Source organism: Bubalus kerabau, chromosome 1, assembly GCF_029407905.1.
Source record: "Bubalus kerabau isolate K-KA32 ecotype Philippines breed swamp buffalo chromosome 1, PCC_UOA_SB_1v2, whole genome shotgun sequence".
Lineage (NCBI taxonomy): Eukaryota > Metazoa > Chordata > Mammalia > Artiodactyla > Bovidae > Bubalus > Bubalus kerabau.
The window spans coordinates 136,683,831-136,699,920 of record NC_073624.1 but is presented as its reverse complement, the minus strand read 5'-3'; the positions used below and the strand labels follow the sequence as shown (position 1 = coordinate 136,699,920).

General features: G+C 57.4%; 1 protein-coding gene across 1 annotated transcript in view; it reads right to left on the bottom strand.

Moving 5' to 3' along the window:
* Nucleotides 1-4,519, bottom strand: part of RET (ret proto-oncogene) — a 55,680-nt gene extending 51,161 nt beyond the window's left edge. The window contains exon 1 of the mRNA XM_055589409.1: nucleotides 4,269-4,519. Within this exon, the coding sequence (XP_055445384.1) occupies nucleotides 4,269-4,338 (70 nt within the window). The 5' untranslated portion in view covers nucleotides 4,339-4,519. The remainder of the gene's footprint in view (nucleotides 1-4,268) is intronic.
* Nucleotides 4,520-16,090: the final 11,571 nt, after the last annotated feature.

Genomic DNA, 16,090 nt, shown 5'->3' with positions numbered 1-16,090 from the left:
CATGTCCTGGAGTCCAAGTAAGGAGACACAGTCGTACCCATGCGCCCTGCAGCCCAGCCCCTGCCCCCTACTCCCACTCCTCAGCACAGTGGCTTCTGTCAGGTTCTAGGTCCCCAGGCAGAGGCAGGTGCAAGGGTCCCTTTCTCAGCCTACACCACTAGCGCGCCCCCTCCCCTGGGGCCAGTTACGACAGGACCCCACCTGGAGGCAGCTCCTAGACCCGGAGGACTCCCAGACATCAGCTGCAGCAGCAGTCCCACCTGAGAATCAGCCAGAGTCCTGGGGGCTCCCGACTCAGCTGTTGGGGAGCATGGCAGCACACTTCCCTCCCAGACCCAGGCCAGGCTGTCCCTCGGGCCCCTGGAGCACCCCACCAGAGGGTGACCAGCGGGTGAGCAGGCTCAGGGCCACCTCTCCTGCCAGGACGCCTCCTGAGCCCTGTCGCAGGTCCCCACCGCCGCTGGCCCAGAGGAGGGGGCTTGCTGAAAACCAGAGGACCAGGGGTGCAGAGTCATGACGTCCTCTTCATGGGCTCAGGTACACAGGCTGTGGGAGCCTCAGTTTCCTTACCTATGAAATGGGAAAACAAGGCCACATCCCTCAGGGTTTCTGGAGGATACAGTGAGTAGCAGACAGGCGGTGCTGAGCACAGGATCAGCAGGCCGTGGGCCCCCTGGGCTGGCCGTTGCTGGCATCACCTTATCTAGTTAAGACCAATGGGCAGAGGACACCTCTCTCGAGTCACAGGGGGAGAAGCCCTCAGGCGAGGCAGCAGTTTCCTGCCCCCCACCCCGCTTCCCCTTGGCACCCCATACTCCAGTTTAACAGATACCATAATTTTTAATTTGTTTTCTCCTCCCCTGGCTAAAAGGCCATTAGCACCCCATTAGGTGAAAGAATCCCATTTTCTTCACACCACCAAGGAAACAGTGATTTACTTAGCCATCCCTAATGCAATTCTGCAGAATAAAGGCAATTTTGCAATGGTCTCCATAAACTTCCCCACTTGCTCTCTGCTCGCAGACCCCACCCTTAGAAGCCTACCAGATGACCCAACCCCTTGCTCCCTCAGAAGGCTGGACTCTGCTAGGGCCCAGGACAGTCAGTGTGGGGCGCAGGCAGCTCCCAGAGGCCAGAAGGGCTTAGGAGGTGGAGAAAGGAGCTGGACCCGGGTGAGCCTGGTGAAGCACACCATCATTCGTCCCTGGCCAGAGAGGGAAGGGGCGGAAAGAGAAACAAAGAGGTCCGCAGAGCAGCCTTCCTGGCTGAGGGGCTGTGCTGGCACCCGCTGGTCCGGGCAGAAGTGGCACACCCAGGTCCAACTGCAGAGGGGCAGGGCCCGCAGCCTGGAGAGCAGGCTGTAAGTCATGGCCAGTACTGGGAGTGAGAGGCCCCAGGGGCGTGCAGGCACGGAGGGCAGGTCCCTCCTAGTGGGCTGAGGTGCTGAGCAAAATGGGACCCCAGAAGCCAGGCCAGGAAAATGGGAGGTATGAGGCCTAGTGAGGAAGAGCAGGGGGTCAGGGAGAAGGTGCTGGGTGAGTGGTCAGCCTGAGACATTCAGGGCGAGCCCTGGAAGCTGGGACTCAGTTTCTTCATCCACGCCACAGGGACGCCGTACCTGCACTGGAGCAGCCAAAGGCCACACACTCTTCTGAGAACAACTTCTAGATGGGAGTTCTTTAGCCCTGGATCCAGGATGCCCCAGGTGGACGGGCTGTGCCCCCTGAGTGTGAGCAGGGAGGGGCAGGTGTCCCTGTGTATACACACGGGGGTCCCAGTGTGTGGGAGTGGCAGGGAGGGGGGCTGGGTTTCCCAGATGAGGGTGTAGTGTGAGGAGCCAAGCATGGGCGTGAGTGTGTCTACAGGTCTCATGATCACGTATCCTTGAGAAAGGGCAGTGGTGTCTCAGTAATTGCCAAGAGTGAGTGTGAGAGTGTGTGAGCATGGATTCAGGAGCGTGTGTGTGCCCATGTGTGCCCTCACACTGATTCCAGAGTGTGGGTGAGCAGTCCTGCCCTACTCTGGAAGTCTGTGTCTGGGATGGCACCTTTTTCTGAAGGCGTGCGCATTCTTACACAATGAGAGTGCGCACACGTGGAGGGGGTCACACCCTAGGGGTCTGGTGATGTCCTATGACCTTGCTCTGGGCACCCCTGAGCCCTCTAGCCCATCCCTGCCAGCCCTGAGGCAGTGCTTTGCTTCCCCAACACTTGAGTCCAGGCTATCGCCGCTCCATCTGGTTGCCTCCCTACCCGGCCTCTCATCAGCCGTCCAGCACAGAAGAGAGCTTCCGGTCTCGGGGGAGGTAGGTCTAGGCCAGCAGGGAAGGCTTTCATCCCCTAGAGACCCAGCCCATCCCCCAGGTAACTCGTTTGAGGAAGGAGGGTACCATGAAGGAAGGCCACTGAAGGGCTGCATCCACAAGGGGGCGCCCCGAGGCCGGGCTACTCCCAGCCTGGGCGCGTCCCGGAGCAGTGGCCCCGGCTCACTAGCGGCAGGCTGGAGCACACCAAGAGAGCTCCAGGACTGCCACTCTGAGTAAAGTGTGCCTGCAGGCCTCTCCAAACGCCCTGCTGTCTCCTCCTGGGTACCGCGGGGCCACCTCTCCACTCTCAGTGTCACCAATCATGTTTCTTACTCATCCCGTTGGAAGGGTGGGTGGGGCAGGAAAGCTGCTTTCCCTGGATTGGAGGGCCTTTCTCCCACCACCCAACTCCGTGAGTCCAGGCTGTGAAAAAGCCACTTGCATTCCTACCAAGCGTCACAGGTCCATGCTAGTGGCCCCGCTCCCAGTCCAGTCCTCCTAGCCTCAGCTGGACACCCTGGCTAAACATAGGAAAGGCATGGGAAGTCCTCTGCTAGGTTCTGAGGCCGCCCAGCCCATCCTGGCTTCCGGCTCTCACCTGATCACCCGCCCATCACTACAAAGTTGCAAAGCAGAGTTAACAAGAAATCTGAACACCTTGTCTGTGTTTACTTCTGCCCTGTCTTCAGCCTTCTCCTGCCTGTTTCCCCCTCACAGCATCTTGACCCCAGACTCCCAATGTTTCCCCCATTCTTCCCCTGGGCATGGAAAGGATTTTTCCCCTGCCTTTCCTGTGATGGGCTGGGGGCCCATCCTAGTCTAAGTATCTGCCTCTTGAGCTTAGGATCCAGTCACACAAATGAAACCTTGGGCAGGCCTGTGAACCCACGGTCTATGCAGGACCCAGGGCCAGAAGCAGGAAACCTTTTGTATTCCCAAAAGCCGCAGGGAAAGGTGGGGGAGGGTGGCGGGGGTACTCTCAGAAGGAAATTTGGTGCATACATTTAAGTATTTAAGAAAGAGAAATCGGGGACAATTTGAGAGAGACTAAAATTCGTGGCCACGGGGGTAAGGAGGAAAGATTCCACAGCCTTGGGGTTCATTCATCTTGTCAAGAGTTTTGGAGGTGGGGGCAGTGACCAGCGTTTGCAAAGCCACTTCGAATCCTCCCAGGACTGATGCTGATGGCAGACAACCCTCCTCCACTCCAGGATGGTCAGAGCGCTTGGTGCAGGTTGGCCCCGAACCGTCAATTGGTACCAAAGGCCACACCTTCAGGTGCCCCTGCGGGGCAGCAGCAGGAGACTCTAAAGACGCAGGTGGGACTGGACCCAGGGCCGGAGGCGCTGGGCCAGCCCGAGCGGGCCCTCGAGAGCAGCCTCCCTGGAGGCCACAGGCTTGGGGGATTTTTAAGGAGTAGGGTGGCAAGAACGCACAAGGGATAAGCAACCGTTTTAAAAAGAGCAGATCTCCGCTCTCACCTGAGAGAAGACATCAGTGCTGGAGGAGAAACGCACCGACGTGGAGTGCGAAAAGGAAACCAAGACGGAGCAATCGTTTACAGAAACACAAGTCCTCCTGCCCCAGTGGCAGGCTTTCTAGGGCTACCTTACCGTCCTCCCCCACCTGCACCGAAACGCCGCCAAGACCCGCTCGGTTCGCCCCGAGACGCCGCTGTGGCGCGAGGCGCAACCAGGCAGGCAAAAGCGGCTGCGACCTGGGCCCTGGGCACCGACCCTGGCCGCCCGGCCCGTGTCCCGCTCCGGCCCGAGACCCGCCCAGCCTGGGGCCCGAGGCGCGCTGCCCGCCACACAACCCCACTCCCAGTGGAGCCCAGGAGGCCAGTAACTGCGTGGCCCGCTGCCCGCCGCAAACAGAAGGGCGTTTTCGAACGCGTCCACTCCACCGCGCGGCGCCAACTTCGCCCCGGCCGCCGCGGGCACCAGTCCCCGACAGAACTCACCTTCGCCGAGCAGGGGCAGCAGCAGAAGCAGCAACCGCAGCCCCACGGTGCTGGCCGTCGCCTTCGCCATCGCCGATGCACGCTGCGGCCGCGGCGAGAGGGACGCTTCCTTGGGCTGGGGGGCTCAGCGGCGGGGTGCGGTTCTCAGCCGGGCCGCCCCATGCCCGTCCCGGAGCGGAGGACGCGGCGAACACTGCGGGCGCCTAGCGTCGGGGCGCCGGCTCCCAGGCACTCTCCGCAGCTGTGCGCGGGGCTCCGGGCGCGGGACTGAGGTGGGGAGGGCGCGGGCTGCACTCGAGGCGAGGGCAGGGGCGGGGCGGGGCGGTGAGGGGGGCGGGCTGGGGGCGGGGCGGGAGGGGCCAGGGTGCGGGAGTAAGGGCGGGGCGCGGGGTACCACCCCAGGCGATGCCTGGTGCGGTTCCCCCGGGGCGAGGGTTAGGAGACCAGAGCCGGACTCGGGGTGCAGCTCCGCGAGTAGGGGCGAGGTGTGGGACCCGGGTACCGGCCTGGCAGCCGCAGCCCAAGCCGCGCACCTCCGCACGCACAGTCACTCTTCCTCAGCCTGTGCGTCCTCTCGCTGTCTCTGCGCTTCGACCTTCCCTGCCGCCCAGAGAGGGCAGGGGAACCAGGCGGGGATGAGGGGTCCGGGCGGACCGGCTGGGGGTGCGCCGGGAGCGGACATGCAGACTAGGCAAGCGCCCCGCCTCCAGGCTCCGGGCGCGGCGCGCATCCTCCGCCATTTCTCGGAGGGGGAGGTGCGGTGGGAGCGCGGCCTCTCTTGGGGCAGGAGGAGGGAGGAGGGGAAGAGCCCCCACGAGCGACCGCGAGCCGGCGCGCCTTCTGCGCACTCCAGGGGTGCGCCTGGCGCGTGGCTTCCGTAGTCCCTTCGGGGGTGCCCAAGCGTTAGTTTGTGAACCCCTCTTTAGGACTGGTCCAGCCAATGAAAACAAGAATCAGACTGGGCACACCTTTCAAAGAGACGGGAGCTGGCTTTAACGGGATGCTTGGAGGGTAGTACCCTTTCTCCCCCACCACACATTAGAATTCTTAGGATGTGGGGCTGACAGGGTAGCAGAGCAAGTAGCAAGGAGGAACTGGAGCCCAAAGGAATTAAATTTTTGCCCCAAGAAATGATGCCCATAAACACATCTGATACTAAAGAGGGAAGATTCTGGATCCCTAACGCAGGAGGTCCTGGGGAGAGGTGGTAGGTGAGTGCTAGGCTCCTGTGGGAAAAGTCCACTGTTCTCCTCCCGCCTCCCAGCTGCCTTTTGAGGTCTGGCCCCCAACAAGGCGCAGAGGAATGGGAAGCACATTGGACCTTGGGGTGGGAGGATCCCAGGTCCCTAGGCCTGAGGTGCCCGTATTTCAGGGTCTTTTCTTCCTGCTGTGCACAGAGCCACGCCCTCCTGCCTGGCTGAGCTCAGGGCTGAGTAAGAGCTGTGCACATCACTGCAGATATGAAGTCAAAGTGAAGTCACTCGCCGTCAGGAGGAGGAGCTGCCAAGACAGGCTGGCTGGGGGCTCTGCCAGCCGAGATGTCCAAGCCGGCCTGTTGGCAGAAGGCCAGGGCACAGTGCTGCCAGCTCAGGAGAGCCACCCTGCGGCCACCAGACCTGGTGTTGCCTGCCTCACCCTCCCAGGGCCTCAGGCCCTTGGACCTCTGGGGCTGGAGTTGGCTGTGGGGGACTCCCCTGGGTGTGGACCGGCCCTACCTCTGGTGCTAATAATATCCACCAAGGCTGAGTGCTCAGGCCTGTGCACAGTGAAGGGACCTGAGTTAGGAAGGGAGATCCCAAGAGAGACTTCTTTGTTACAGGCTTCTGTGGCAGGAGGATGCAGAAGGAAGAGGGGTAGCCTGGCGCATTCTTCCAACTGGCCCCACCCTTGTGGAACCGCCCCGGCCAAGCCTTGGCTGACACTGGTCAGGCCGAATGTCCAGTCGTGCTCTGGGTGACCATCTCAAGGGCCTGTTGGACACTGTGCTCCTGCCTGATCCCCTCAGGCCCTTCCACTCCCTCTCCACCACCACCCTTGGGGGTCTTGAGAGGACATCTGACACTATGGTGGGGGTATTGCCTTCTTCTTAGAAAAAAGTCCAGGGAGCCGCCTATGTGCAGTTCTGTCCCCACCTGTGTATGTACACGTGTATGCATGAGCATGTACAGGGACGCGGATGCACACTCTCCCCCATGTATATGCCCAGAGACCCGACCAGACAGTCATCCAGGAGAGGGCAGAGGTGAAGCGCTGGGCTTTCTGGCCTCGGGTCCTGCATATCCATGAGACACCCACGAGACCCAAACAAGGCCCACCTCCACCAGAAAGCCTGATGTCAACTCTTTGGCCCAATCACCCTTCCATGAGCCACCTCAATGGAGTTGTTTTTCTCCTCTGAATTTCTGGCCCCACCTTGCTCTTTTCCCTTCCTTCCTCTGTTCTTCGTTTTCCTCCCTCGCCTGCTTCCCTCCCCCTTCTCTGGAAGAATCCCTTCTCCATTCCTCCCTGCAGCACAAGAACCAGGCTAGCTGCATCACTGGGGCCTCAGGGTCTTCATCATGTATTAGAACATGGAAGTAATAATACAGTAACTAACTACCTGGAAGTGCTGTGAGGCTGAACCCAAATGAAGCTTTGACAGAATCAGCACAGTTTCTGGCTTTCTAGAAAATAAGCTTTTTTTTCTTTTTTTTTTTTTGGCTCTTCTTCCAGGGGTCCTCTAAAGTCCAAGGTGCTGTCTAGGTGCTAGGCTGAGGGCAGCGACCTGGTGTGAAGGTTGTAGGTGGGCTCTGAATTGTATCCCAGCTGTCTGTCTCTAGTCTGTGTGACCTCAGCATGTTTGCAACATCTCTGGGCCTCAGGAAAGCAGAGCTCCCTCCCCTTAGGTGCCTGAGGACAGGTGAATCCGCGGCAATGGGCAGGAGCTGTCCTGGTCATCACTGATTCCCGTCAGCTGTGGAAGCTGAGGCCGAGGCCAGAGTGGTCAGTGGACCTTGCTCAGGTAGCACAGAACACAGGTGGCCCCTAAAACGAGCTGTCTGCTGCCCTTAGCTCTGGCTTCCCACCTGCACAGTTAACAAGTATGTTACCTGTATGGGAATGGCAGCCAAAGATACCAGCCTGCAGGAGCCAATGCCTGTCTCCAGCCCTCCCCACAGGACCTACAGCTTTCTCAGTGGAAGGAGAGAGAGCCCTAGAACCCCAGAGTCCTCTTTACCACCACAGCACTTATCTGAGCGTGTAATTACACATTCGGGAGTGGTGGGTTGATTTATGCTCATATCTCACCCGGGCTTTGGGGGCTTTGCTCACATCAAGTCCCCAGCCCAAGGATACCACTGGCCAAAGACTGCTGGAACCTAATGGGGCCTCAGGCCTGGCAGTGCCTGCCTCTTGCCTCAAGGACACCAAGGAGAAGGCCTGTCCTGGCTTACAAGCAAGCCATAGCAGTAACAGGGAGCTCGAATTGGCCAGTCCGACAGATATGGCCTGAATGCTCTTTAGAAAAAAACATCTCCCAGGGCAGTTTCATAATCTGCCTCGTAATGCAGATTTAGACAAGTTTTTACGAATGCACTTTTTAAAATAGGTCTTAATGGATCCTTTGCAGTAGTTACAGTCCATTGTGTAAATGCAAACAGAAGGCTTTTTGAAAACATGTATTATTGATCAGAAAGGCAGCAGCAATTAGAAGCCAGTATGTCATATCATTCAATACACACTTCCTATACAGCCCTGCTTGTGCTCACTCATAACTTTCTGACAAATTATCCTGTCACTGGGAAGCCTTTTCTTTTCCCTTTTGCTTCTAGAAGCGAAGGCAAACCTCCCCATCAGTTACTAGCTAGAGGCGAATGAAAAATTAAGCTTACCTTTACCATCGCAAAACATATTTATGACTTCTCCGGTTTCCAAACTGAAATGGCAAAACCTTCAGGTAAGATGGATGATGCATCTCGATTTGGTCTGTGGCCCACAGTGGAAAAACAAAACGAAACTGGTGACGGGTAGCATGTGCTTTGGGAGGGCAGAATCACAAAGCCAGGGAGGTCTGCCTTGTGGCAGGGTTGCTTACTTAGCCAGGATCCACAGGGAGGAGCCTTGGATGTCCATCCCTGGTCATGTAACCTAAAATGATCAACAAGCATGAAGTTGAGCCTTATTTTTGCTCAAAAATTCATATCTGAGTCTGTATTTCACCCGATCTGCACATTTATCATTTGCTCTTCTTCTTGAAAAGTTCATCTATTTAATAAATATTTGCCAGGCACTGACTGTTTTCCCGGCACTCTTTTCAAACTATAGTGAACTAAGCCAAGACCCTCCCTTTGGGGTACTTCTCAAGGACAATCGCCAACAGGTAAGGCAGAGACACACAGAGCATTCACAAGTGACCCCAGATGGGGAGGGACACGGGGCAGGGTGTCAGGGCGGATGTCCCGAGGAGTTGACTTTGGGCAAAGAAGACAGAGCTCTGGGTGCTGCCCACAGGGAGTGGGGAGGTGACAGGGTGGCCCTTGGGTTTCCTTTGTCGCCCCAGGAGGGATAAGGGGTCTTTGTCTCCCCTTGAAGCACTTCCTCGGTAGCCTCACCCCATCCCTCTAGAAGGTGCAGTTCTGGTCTCTGAGAGGGTTACAGCCTGTAGGATTGGCACAGTGAGTGCTCTGACCCAGGCAATCTTTCGGAGCGGAAAAAGCCTGCTGTGTTGTTGGTGTGCTGACAAATAGGAAGTCCATTGACTTAATGTCCTGTAAATGGCTTCCGAGGCCTCCTTGCCCAGGATGGGGTGGGTGCAGCTCCAGCACGCTGTGCTGCTTCTACATCCATCTCAGGCCTGCGGGTGCTGAGACAGTGTGTGGGGGGCTGCCGCTGTCCCTGGAAGGGATGGGGACGGGGGCCGGCCACCTGCCTGTGGGAGGGCACAACCTGGGTGGCTCCCCCAGCCCCCTGTGCTTACAGACAGGCCCACGAGCAGCAGGGCACTGACTGACCCCCGGGCTCCTACCCCGATCCAGGAAGTGCTCCTAAAGACCTTGTTCAGCGATGGTAGCAGCCCCAGGTGCGGGGTGGGTGCTGTCTCGGGTACAGCTAGGGTGCCCCCATTGCTTCCTCTCCAACACCTCCCTAAAGGTGGCTGTCTGAACCTAGGTAATTGCGGGGGGAGGGGGGGTAGCTCCCAGCCCTGCTGTTGACCCTTTACCCAGTCCCTGTGGGCACCCCTCAGCACCCCTGATTACTGGGAAGCTGGACAGCCTGGCCTTCATCCCCAGTGCTGTCCACAGAAGGTTCTGTGATGGCGGCAGCTTCCTCTTCTGTCCCATCCAATGCGATGGCCACTAGCCAAGTGTGGCTGTGGATGGTGCGACTCAGGAACTGAATTTATAATAATGTAAAATTAAGTAGTCATACATGGTTAGTGCACTTATTGGGCACTGATGCTCTAAGAAACACCTTCCCAGCCTCTCCCCGGGGCTCCTGGGGGGCTGGGCAGGCTCTTAGCCCAAACCGCCCCCACTGTGGCGAGAGCAGAGAAGCCAGAGCCTGCTGAATCCCAGTGGGCGCTCTGATCCAGCAGCTTCCACTCTGTTTCCTGGTAGACTGAAAGTGCCAGAGCCCCCACCCCCACTCCCAACAGCAGCAGTCTTGCTGGGGTTCCCCCTGGGCACACTCTCTCTCATCCTGGGGAATCTTCTGTTCCCCTCCAGACCCAGCACCAAGCCTGACCATGTCTCCTGAAATCCCTGCCTCCTGTAGGCAGAGTGGGCGCTGGAGGGCCCTGTTCTCAGGGGCCTCTTTGGAAAAGGGCTGATGAGCTCGTGCATATTAATATGTGGTGATGAAGGGCTGTCAGGGGACTCTGTGCAGCAGCCTGAGACCCAAGGGCCTGATCACTGGGGCTGGGAACTCAGCATCTAGCCCCTCTCCAGGGCCCACATCCCTCTGCTCCCAAGCCACCCCGTCCCCAGTGACTTCAGACTCCCCACGTGTTCTCTGGCCACTGACCTCCACCGGCTGTTCCTTCTGTCTAGAAAGCTCTTTCTGCCTGCTCCTGGTCCCCTCTGTTGTTCAACTCTTAATCGTCACTCAGAAGTCTGGGCTCCAAGATACCCCTCTCCCCAGCCGATACTCAGAGGCTCCATCTAAACAATTTGAAGGGAACCAAGTATGCTCCCTGGGTTTCCCTGGTGGCTCAGTGGTAAAGAATCTGCCTCCATTGCAACAGTCACAGGAGATGTGGGTTTGATCCCTGGGTTGGGAATATCTTTGGAGGAGGATATGGCAACCACCCCAGTATTCTTGCCTGGAGAATTTCACCAACAGAGCAGACTGGCGGGCTACAGTCCATGGGGTCGCAAAGAATCTGGACGCGATTGAAGCAACTGAGCACACACACATGCATGAGGTGTGCTTCCTGGGTTTTTGTTGTTGTTGTTTTGGCCACGCCCTGCAGCATGTGCAATCTTAGTTCTCCAACCAGGGATCAAACCTGTGTCCCCTGCATCAGGAGCTCCCCTGCATCAGGAGCATGGCGTCTTAACCACTACACAGCCAGGGAAGTCCTGCTTCCTGGTTTAACTGTGCTGGATTTATCTCCCGGCCCTCTCCGTGGGGACATGGTGAGGACTCAGGGGGCTAGTTGGATGACCTGCTGTGAGGATTGGCCCTGGAAGCTAAGAAGACAGCCTGGGCAGAGGCACAAGGTGCATTCAGGAGGCAGGAGGTGGGGCAGGGCCATCTGCTGTGACAGCATGAGTCCTCACCGGTGCACACTCACACCCTCTGTGCCCCTTCCTCCTCTGGGCTGCCTCCTCGGCGTGAACAGAAGCCTGTTGAGTCTGTAAACATCAGCAGAAGGGGCGACAGGAGCAGGGCTGGAGCCGGAAGACAATTCACAGGGAGGGAACAAGACGCCCCAAATAAATCATTCGGGGCCTGACATTTGGAGCGTTTGAGTTTGAGACCAAACACAGATGCCCTTTAGATAAATACATTTTTGAGACGTGTTCTGCAGGAGAAGTTTATGACTTTAATAGGTTTTTAGTGTCAGACGAGCATCAGGAAGTGTTTTGTTGAAAGACCTTCTCTTAAAAGCTCAGAATCCTTCTCCTCCCTCTGGCCCTTTAAACAGAAGGATATAGGGATCCTCAGCAAGGGGAGCTTCTCTTTCTCCAGGTTCCCTGGGGATTGGCCCTGGGCCGGGATTGCTCAACTGAGGAATGTTCTGGAAGGTTCTGAAGACCTCGGTGCTCCAGGCCAGCAGGGTGGGGGGTGGAGGGTCTCTCGGGAAGCTGATTTACAAGCTTAGAAGCACCCTCCTCACTCAGAGCAGCTCTCCCACCCCCACCCCCAATTCCTCCCTCCCACAGAGGTCCACAGGGATGAGAAGGGCTCTGTGTGGAGGTCGTGGGTCCCCCTCAAGCCTCCAGAGGTTGACAATTTTCTGTGGGTTGGAGACTTTACAAAGTTCCCCCACACTGAAGCCCAGGAGCACGAAGGAGCTGAGCTCACTGCAGGCCCTATGCCAGAGAGAGGAGACATGAGGAGAAGGTCAGATGCAATCATGTCTGGAAGCTTCTCTCTTCCGGCTTAGAGACAGGCCCCCACCTGCCCATCCTGGGCTCTGCCCCAGGACCTCCAGGGAGCCTCGCGGCTGCCCTCTGCCCAGCTCCAGCCCGGACACCAAGCAGCCACTGGTGGGGCTGCTTCTACTACCCCGTGTGTGCTGCTCAGTCCTTGCCCTGCCCCCCAAGATAGGGGCTGCATTGTGAGGGGGTGGACGCAGTTGCAACCTCCACGAATTGCAACCCGTCCTCGAACAAGGCCAGCATGGAAGAACTCACGGCAGATCGTCTGTGCTGTGACTCTGGGCCACACGGGGAGGCCCCCTGGCTGAGCCAGGCAGAACTCGGGCTTGTCTTCCCACCACGCGTGGATGAGGATGGGCTGGGGGCACACAGGGAGGCCCACGACCTGGCTCGCAGAAAACACATGAATGGAACTGAAGGGAAGCCCATGTGAACTTGGTGGGCACAGCAGGCCACCTCCTAGTACGGCTGTGAGATGAGCACTGGGATGGTGCGGGATGGGAGAGAAGGGACCGCTGTGTCTGTGCGGTTCTCCACACAGGACATCTCCCGGGGGCAGGAGTAAGGTTCTAATCAATCAATACACCAAGACTCCACACTGATATCAGGGAGGGCCCTTCGTTTCCCATAGATGACTTCTGAGGACACCTGGAACCACATTTTCAACCACTCCTGTAACTGTGAAACTGCTATAACTGAGAAACTCAACCTTGGTTTTTCCATGTCTGTGGATAATTCTGCCCTCCTACTCTGCTCCTCCAGTTCCCACCCACTAGCCCTGGCCCTCAGAGGCCTGTCTCAGACCTTCTCCTTGCCCCAGACCCCCAGGGTCTCATGGAAAGCTGATTCAGAAGCTTAGAAGCATCCTCCTCACTCACAGCAACTCTCCTTCCCCTCCCCAATCCCTGCTCCCATCCACAGGAATCTGATGGCTGGTCCACAAAGATGTATTTATCTAAATGACTAATCACTCCCTGTCCTAGTCCTTTCATCCAGGGCTGTGTCAGGCAATGAATGAACAGGGAGACTGATGCAGAGAGGCCGGGACTGAGCAGGGAGCTGGGTGCCTGCTCTCCCCCCTCACCCCTTGCCCCAGGCCCCCTGGGACTTGCCCAGACCCTCATCAGGAGTCCACCTCAGGGATGGAAGAGAAGAGTTTGGATGAAGCACCTCAGATCTTCGAAAGCTTCACTCCTGCCTCAGAACTGTTTCCTTACAGGATCCAGACGCTTGGATTCGGCTGATTCTCTAACACCATTCACAACCTTTTTTTGTTTCCTTCGTGGTTGTCTTGGAAGCAGCTGCCCGCAGATGAAAGCAGCCCGTAAACTATGTGTCGTCTTTGGGGGCTCCTGTGACCTTGCCTGTGGCGGGGGGCAGGAGGGGATGACCTCTGTTTTATTTCCCAGGTGGATACCCAGGCTGCAGAGGGGCTTTGCCTGGTTACCCATTTGTATCTGTAATTTATCAGCAATCTCAAAATCCTAAAGGTTGAATTATGCATGTCTGACCCCTAGAAGAAAAGCTGAGTGAGGTTTCCCTGGGAGGCAAAGCTTTGAGGCCGAATCTTCTCTCCTAGAAGAGGAGGCAGGCCTTGAGTGGGCACGAGTGGGAATGGCTCATGGCTGTGGAGAACCTATGTGGGGGCAGCCCTGGACTGGAGCGTCTAACTCATTCAGGGTCACAGCACCCTCCTGGGTAGGAGCAGTGCCCCATTTTCCAGGCAGATCGCTGAGGTGCAAACCCAGCTGTTCCTTCTCTGGGCTTCTTGCCCTCACTTCACTGTGCTCCCCGTTTCCAAATTCTAGTGCAAGGCTGGTCAAACACACTGGGAGCCCGCCCCCCAGGTTCTGACTCTGGGTGTAGGGGTAGGGCGACAGGCTGTCCTTGGGACTAGATCCCAGGGGCTGCTGATGCTGCTGGTACCCAGCCCACTCGGTGGGGATCAACTGCCCCAGAGCATGGTGCAACGGGAGAGACATAGGTGAGGATCTCAAAATGGAAGGTGCTCGCTTCACTCTGCTGCCTGCATGCCCTGTTCCCAGCGAGCCTCCCCTTCTCTGTGTCTCCTCCCTGTCCACAGCCTCCATCTGTCCCCGGTTTATGGCCATGGCCCCCCTTTGCTGGGAGCCTGCCCAGAACACACCTTCTCCGCTCCTCTGCAGGGACCCACCTGTGTTTGCAGACAGCTGTCTCCTCTTAACACTCGTTTTTTCAGCTGGGTCTCTCATGGGAGACTCAGACCCAGTGGAGTCCACTGGGCAATCCAGCACACTCACCGTGCAGGTAAACGGTGGTCATCTCTTTGATTGGGCTGGATTCTACTGCCATCCAACTCTTGCACGAGGTGGAGCTTCAGAGAGTCTCCAGCAAACACGATTCTCTCGTTTGCCGAGCAAGTGGGCTGTCGCCATCACCCAGAATATGCCTGCTCCACTCCTCTGCAGGGACCCACCTGCATTTCCAGACAGCTTTCTTCCCCTAACACCCATGTCTTCAACTGGGTCCTCAGAGCAAGACTGTTATTGCCATCATCCTGATGACCATGTGCTTGGCTCTCAGGGACCCGGTCTTTGCCAAGCCATGGTCACTTGACAGAGGCTGATTCAGGTCCTGTGCGTGGCCAAGGGGGACTGGGGAAGCTGAGGAAAGAGAGGAGGGCAGGGGACTCTGCACCCTTAGTCGGGGGCTCGCAGGCCCCTCCGGACAGCGCACATATATGGCAGTGATAGTGCCAGCAGCAGTGACTCTGGCTGGCCTGCGCATTGTTATTTCCAAAGACGGAGTCTTTGAAGCAAAGGAATTTTCATTCCTTTTACATTAATGAAAAACTTGCAGCCAGAGGAAGCACCCCACTAAATGACTGATACTCCACAAGATATGCACTGCTCAGAAATGTCTCCTAGTCAATGAAGAAGAGATAATAGTCAGTGGAATAAAAATTAATCTGGCTACTATAGGAATTAATATAAAAACATCAGATGCAGGACTTATAAGGGATGCCACCTCCAGCTAACCCTCCCTGGGTTAAATACCCCAGGGATGATGATTTACATTCTGTGCTGCAGGGCTCTGCCGGCATAATCGATAGGGATGAGAAATGGGGCCACCCGGCCGTGCCTGCCCGCAGGGCTGGGGAGGGTAACCGAGGGGGCACAGGGCAGCCCTGCAGGCTGCTGGGAGCAACAGCCCATCTGAGCCGCCCACCCCTTCTTCCCCTTCCTCTGCCTCCCTGGTGAGCTCCAGGTCTGTGGCCCACGTGTTTCTGGAAGCTTGGCCCATGGCATGGTCCCACTGGTCCTTACCCCTGTGCCCAACTCCTCCAGGTGTACAGGAGGCGGCCTAGGGAGAGGAGGGCAGGGTAGGCTAAGCCAGGTGCTTCCCAAGATGAGAGCAGTGGGACCCGCACCCCAACCCTGGAAGCCTGGGTGAACCTCCTGACAGTAATCAATCACACAGCCATCTTTGCTCTGCAAGAATTACTGTCCCCAAGTCTTGGTTTAGGGTGAAACTTGGCCTAAGCAACTATTTATTCCCACTGTCCCAGACTTAGGATCGGCTGTTGGATCTAAGCTCTTGTTGGGCATTCCTGGGGTGCTTCTCTGCAGGGAGCTTCAGGCTGGGGCTCGTGCCTGGAAGCAGACGGGCCTCACCGCTGCTGCAGGGCTGGCTTCCCTGCTGTGCTAGGTGAGCCATGAGTTATCCCCACTCCTCCACGGTGAGGGCTGTGCCTGCTCAGTTTTTGCCCAGTGTGCACCAGCCACACTTGGCAGGGGCTGGGCAGTGGGTTGGACCAGCTGGTGTCAAGGCCAGCCAGGCTGCTCCTGTGGGTGGAGGGGTGGGCAGAGGAATACCCTGTCATCTGGCTCTCAATGTGGAGGCCCGGGAAGAGGCCAAAGCAAGGAAGACAAAGTGTTTACTCCTCAGCCCCTCCCTGCCAAGCCTCCCATGGTCCCTCAGCCACACTCTCTACTCTGGAGTTGCAGCAGCTGCCGGGGGAAGGGGCACCAGCCTCTCATTTTGCCTTGCCCAGCCCTCTACTCTAGTGTTAAGCCCTAGTCATTGCCCTTCAGGAGTGTCATCTGCTGCTCTGACCATACAGCCCCCGAGGGAAATTCCTGTACGGCTGGCAGTGAGGAATGTCTGGGGGAAAGGGAAACTCGGGTTCCTTGTTCTTGATGCCACAAGAACCTGGCCTTTCCTGGGGAGGCCTACTGGTGTCTCCTTTGCATGCCC